The sequence below is a fragment of the Ruditapes philippinarum genome, unplaced genomic scaffold, assembly GCF_026571515.1.
Source record: "Ruditapes philippinarum isolate M1 unplaced genomic scaffold, ASM2657151v2 ctg675_1_1_1_1, whole genome shotgun sequence".
In the NCBI taxonomy this organism is placed as follows: Eukaryota; Metazoa; Mollusca; class Bivalvia; order Venerida; family Veneridae; genus Ruditapes; species Ruditapes philippinarum.
In genome coordinates this window covers 235,198-240,069 of record NW_026867036.1, presented here as the reverse complement: position 1 = coordinate 240,069, position 4,872 = coordinate 235,198, and the positions used below count along the sequence as shown (strand labels likewise).

General features: G+C 32.3%; 1 protein-coding gene across 1 annotated transcript; it reads left to right on the top strand.

The window, feature by feature from the left end:
- Window positions 1-576: 576 nt before the first annotated feature.
- Window positions 577-2,661, top strand: LOC132734589 (buccalin-like). Its single transcript, XM_060721364.1, has 2 exons — window positions 577-1,499; window positions 1,890-2,661. The coding sequence occupies exons 1-2, from the start codon at window positions 624-626 to the stop codon at window positions 1,890-1,892; spliced, it is 879 nt and encodes a 292-aa protein (XP_060577347.1). The 5' UTR covers window positions 577-623; the 3' UTR covers window positions 1,893-2,661.
- The last annotated feature ends 2,211 nt before the right edge of the window (window positions 2,662-4,872 follow it).

The window sequence follows — 4,872 nt, the reverse complement described above, 5'->3', positions numbered from 1 at the left end:
TTTAGGTTTAAACACCATATGGAAATTGGTGTGAAACATCTCGTACATTAAACTTTAACCATCATTATAACTGGCGTATTGTGATGATATTATGATTCAACAATTTGCATTTATGCGGAATAACGCTATTTCTGAGCAGAAATTAAAATGTAACTTAATTTCTTAAAAGCCAATAATAAGAGAAAACGGATATGTTTTCCCATATACTGTAGTTTTACAAAATTATTAGTTCTTAATTATTAATAAGATGCAAATGCTTAGCATAAATTTCATTGCGATTTAATATCGGGCGGCATTGTTAGGGAGATATGCATATAGCTGCAGTTTAAGATGCAAATATTCCCTGACTCTACAATAAGAAATATGTTATCAAACTTTACGTGACAATCTATTTCGATATAATTTTTAAGCTTTTTTATCTTTTTCATATAATTAATATGTAAAACTGATTTTGTTGACATTCCCTTATGACTATGTTTTAATGTTATCAGAAAAATGACAAATGAAAATGCTTTTCACAGGTATTTGAAAAAATATTTAAATTGGAGTTTTATGCTAACTTAATGCCTGCATTCATTTTCTGTTTATTCTTTTCCAGAAACAACTTAGGGATCCATTACACAATGACGAAGAGATGTCACGTTCTAAATCTCGCTTTGTTTTGTTTGCTTTGGTCAGCCGCAGAAGCTGTAACAGTTAATGGACATTCTACAGACCGGTCCGAAAATGAACTCAAAGTCCTTTCAAAACGCGATGCTCATAACATTGATATGCTTCAAGAAATAGACAGCGAGAAGGGAGATGAAAGTCATTTAGAAAACTTTGCTAAACAAATGTATGACCTTTACGGTGAAGATGAAGAAAAACGCGCTCTGGAAACGGCGGAGGATATTGACATCAATAACATAAGTAAAGATACTTTGCCTTATCTATATCTTGACGAACTAGACGATGGCGACAAATCTCATTACTTTGATGACAGTGAAGAAGAAAGTCTCGAAAATGGTGTCGATAAACGTGGCTTTGACAGGTATTCCGCATTTGGTTCTTTAGGCAAAAGATTCAGAGCTCCAATGGGATTTAGTGGCCGACTTGGAAAAAGGAAAAGTACTGTTGACGACTATGACAAAAGAATACCTCTGGGATTTGTCGGAACATTAGGGAAAAGGGCACCGATGGGTTTTATGGGCCAGTTAGGTAAACGTGCTCCTATGGGTTTCATGGGGCAATTGGGTAAGCGCGCACCTATGGGATTCATGGGTCAACTTGGTAAACGCGCACCACTTGGATTCAGAGGTCAGCTTGGAAAGCGGGCGCCGATGGGATTTTTAGGAACTTTAGGTAAGCGAGCGCCGATGGGATTTTTAGGAACTTTAGGTAAAAGGGATCCTTTATATGTCTTCGGACCAGAAAGAAGGTCACCAATGGGATTCAAGGGACGCCTTGGAAAACGTAGGGGTCCAATGGGCTTCCTGGGGCAGCTCGGAAAGAGGGAAACGGTATGTTACTTATCAATATTTATTCATTTATTAGTCCACGTACAGCGTGTAAGATAATAATTATAACATATGTAGATTCGTACTTTACATTTTACAATGCATTTATCCTATATGGGAATGAAACAGAGACATTTAATTTATCTTATTATTTTTAAATATTTATATCTCTATTGTCTTAAGGAATTTTTGTCAATATTTTTGCAATTGTTTCAATGACAATTTACCTCTTGCATGTTTTAAAAAGACTGCTAGATTAAATAAACAATCTAAAATTATTTGTTTAACAAACATAAACATATATGTACAGTTATAAAAATTCAAATACAGTATGTAAAAGAGATCAGCCTATAAATCTGACTTAACTTATTTAAATTATTTTACATTTTCCAGTAAAGAAGAATGTCCAAACAGAGTGAGCGTGGAAGGATGCGAATGTTTTCTTGAATATATGTACAAACATGGTATGAATGCCCGAACTTTCCTGCATTTTAACCACTGACGGTAATAAATTTGGCAGCTTTTTTCTACAAGACTTGACTTATCTCCAGTTCAAGTGTATTAACTTCAACTAAAATAATGATCAAATAAGTGCTTCTTTAGAAACAGAGAAAGAGTCTCTTCACATTGATTTTGACTGTCACATGTTTGATCGATATTGCTGATGTTCAATAATAAAGGACGCCATTAATTTAATTTGTTAAAAATGTCTACGCTGTAACAAACAATGTATTATTATTTTAGCATTTCTTTTCCGATGAAAAATGTGTTTACATTAACTTTGTACAAAGTAAACGACAGACAATATGGATCCCGTGTATTTTTTCACGAGGTCCATGATGGAAGCTGCAAATAGTTTTGTTTTCAAATGACAATATGTTTGAAATTTTAAGTTTCCTCTGAAATCATTTGTTAAAGAAAACAGCAATATGTGTTTAAAATTTCTCTGAAGGAACAAACTTGAATTAGATGACAAGCTGACCAATATTGTTCAAGTTTCTTTTGTATTTAATAAAATAAAAACGAAACTGGTCAGTATAAACGCTTGGAGCAAAGGTTTATTTTGAAACAACATTACTTTTGTAAAAAGATCATCTATTTCAAGTTTTGATGATGTTTTAAATAAATGGATTTGACTACGTGTTGTGTCAAATTTAGGCTGAAAGTGAGTCTGTGTTTTATATCGGATATATTTAATAAAATTGAAACTCTGGACAATATCACAACAAATCATACATTTGCTTCAGATTATTTTCTGTACAATATATATAAACTATCTAATATTTCTTTTTACGTTTTCTAACCCTCATTGAGAATCAACAGTTATTAGTTCAGAGCAAGGCTAAACAGCATGTCCGTGGAGGTCAAAAAAAGTCTTAAAACATAATAATTTAAATTCTTACAAAGATCAAGTTAAGCTCTGCAAAATCTACAAAATATGAAATAAACTCGGCATTAAAGTGAAAACAAAATATATTATTTGCGATTCTTAGCCCGATTTGGGTAAAAGCGTTGCAGCACTTTTTATTTGAGGTCATTTTGCACAGTAAAATTATTATTCTGGAAACAAACGGGAGATGCTTTGGTAGTTTAGCGCGGAGGAAGGTAGTCTATTTGATTTATCTGATAGCATTTTCGTATTATGAGATTATTATGATCAGAACAAATCAATATCATTGAACGTATCCATCTGCAATAGAGACTTACAAGGTGTTTATCGATGCAAAACGCCAAAGATTAATTTAAGAATAACAACAGTATAATAACTGATTAGGATCAGTATTATTTATTATTCATGTTTATGTACAAATAAAACTTGATGATTCAACAAACAGTCAAAATACTTGGTAGACTTGCTCTGTAAGGAACACTTCAATTATAAGACAAACATGCAGCTTTGCTGGTTGGCCGTTGAGTCACACCCAATTATGTAAAGGTTATATATCAACTGTTTGGCTTTACTTTTGGATGAAGACATCGGGCATCCATCCGTTCATCATTTGGCTCTTGATAAGAAGCAACGACTACAGATTTCTTGCTCAAAATGATAAGATTTAACGCGTCATATCTGAGCAATAAGAAAATGTTGTAAAAAGAGGATATCTCTCCGTGCATCATTTGGATATTGAAAAGAACCGACGACTTAAATTTCGTGCTCAAAATTATACAGTTTAAAGTGTTATATCTGAGCAGTAAGAAAAATGTTGGATTATTTTAGCTTACTAATGATACTAAATCGTCTATATCAAAATTATAAAATTTAAACTTTTAATTTTCTTTTAAATTGACTGATTAATCCTTGAATGGGCAAATAACTTATAATTTCGTCACCATTATCGCACACATAACCTTTCGTTACATATATGTATTTAAAGATTCGTTATATTAAGAATCAGAAATTTAATAAATCATTCTATGTTATAAAAGTACATTTAATTGTTTTCATATTGGTTGCAGTTAATAAAAGCAAAGCGAACTTAAACGACTAGACCCTGGAAAATTAGGTCAACAAATGCCTTAATTATAGCTGCTTCAAGAAATTACATTGTCTTATGTATTCATAAGGTTATACTGGGGGTGTAGTAAAATGACATTAAACATCACAGGCCAAAAGGGTTTTTGTTACGCTCACAGTTTTGTGAAAATTCTAAGTCCAGTACATTGAAAATGGTGAAATAATCCGTCTAGTGTTTTTGTCCAACATTATTGTATTAATTAATGTACACGCTTTTCAAATACCGCACATTTGGTATTATTACTCTGTCATTGGAAGCTAGTTTCACAGCTGGCCGTATAGATGTCATTAATTAACTAATGTTCCCATAAAGTAATTACTCTCAGAACATTTGTACAAACACAATCCTCGATTAGTAAATGCGTGAATAATATGACAAATAGTACTAGAGTCTTGGTATTTTTGTACGTACTTGAATCAAATCACAGAAACAGTTGAAATAATCAACGTATAAGAAGCAAATAGTATTTTACTGTTCCATACAAATTTTATCGACAATACTTCCAATTTTCAAACAAATGTCTATACTTGTGAAAACTGTTGTGGGTTTTATAAAAATAAACCACTATGATAATGTACATATTATAGTTCATTTAACCAAAGAATATATTAAAAATAAAATTATGGCAATTTCCAGCCGGCTGGTTGATAAACTGTGAACTTTACCATGCAAAATTTTGAATAGTCGAAGAATAAAATATATTCAAGCAACAGTACGACACAAGACAAAAAGACAGTTACATACTCATTTCGAACCACTCAACGCCGGTGAGTGTAAAAATGTGTGCCAATACTGTGAATCTTATACAGTTTGCTGCGACGTACCGCTTTAAAGGTTATGTTGTAAAAAAAAGATTGATG

What these genes read in the sequence shown, in the direction of transcription:
- LOC132734589 (XM_060721364.1), top strand. Translation starts at nt 624, where the DNA reads ATGACGAAGAGATGTCACGTTCTAAATCTCGCTTTGTTTTGTTTGCTT.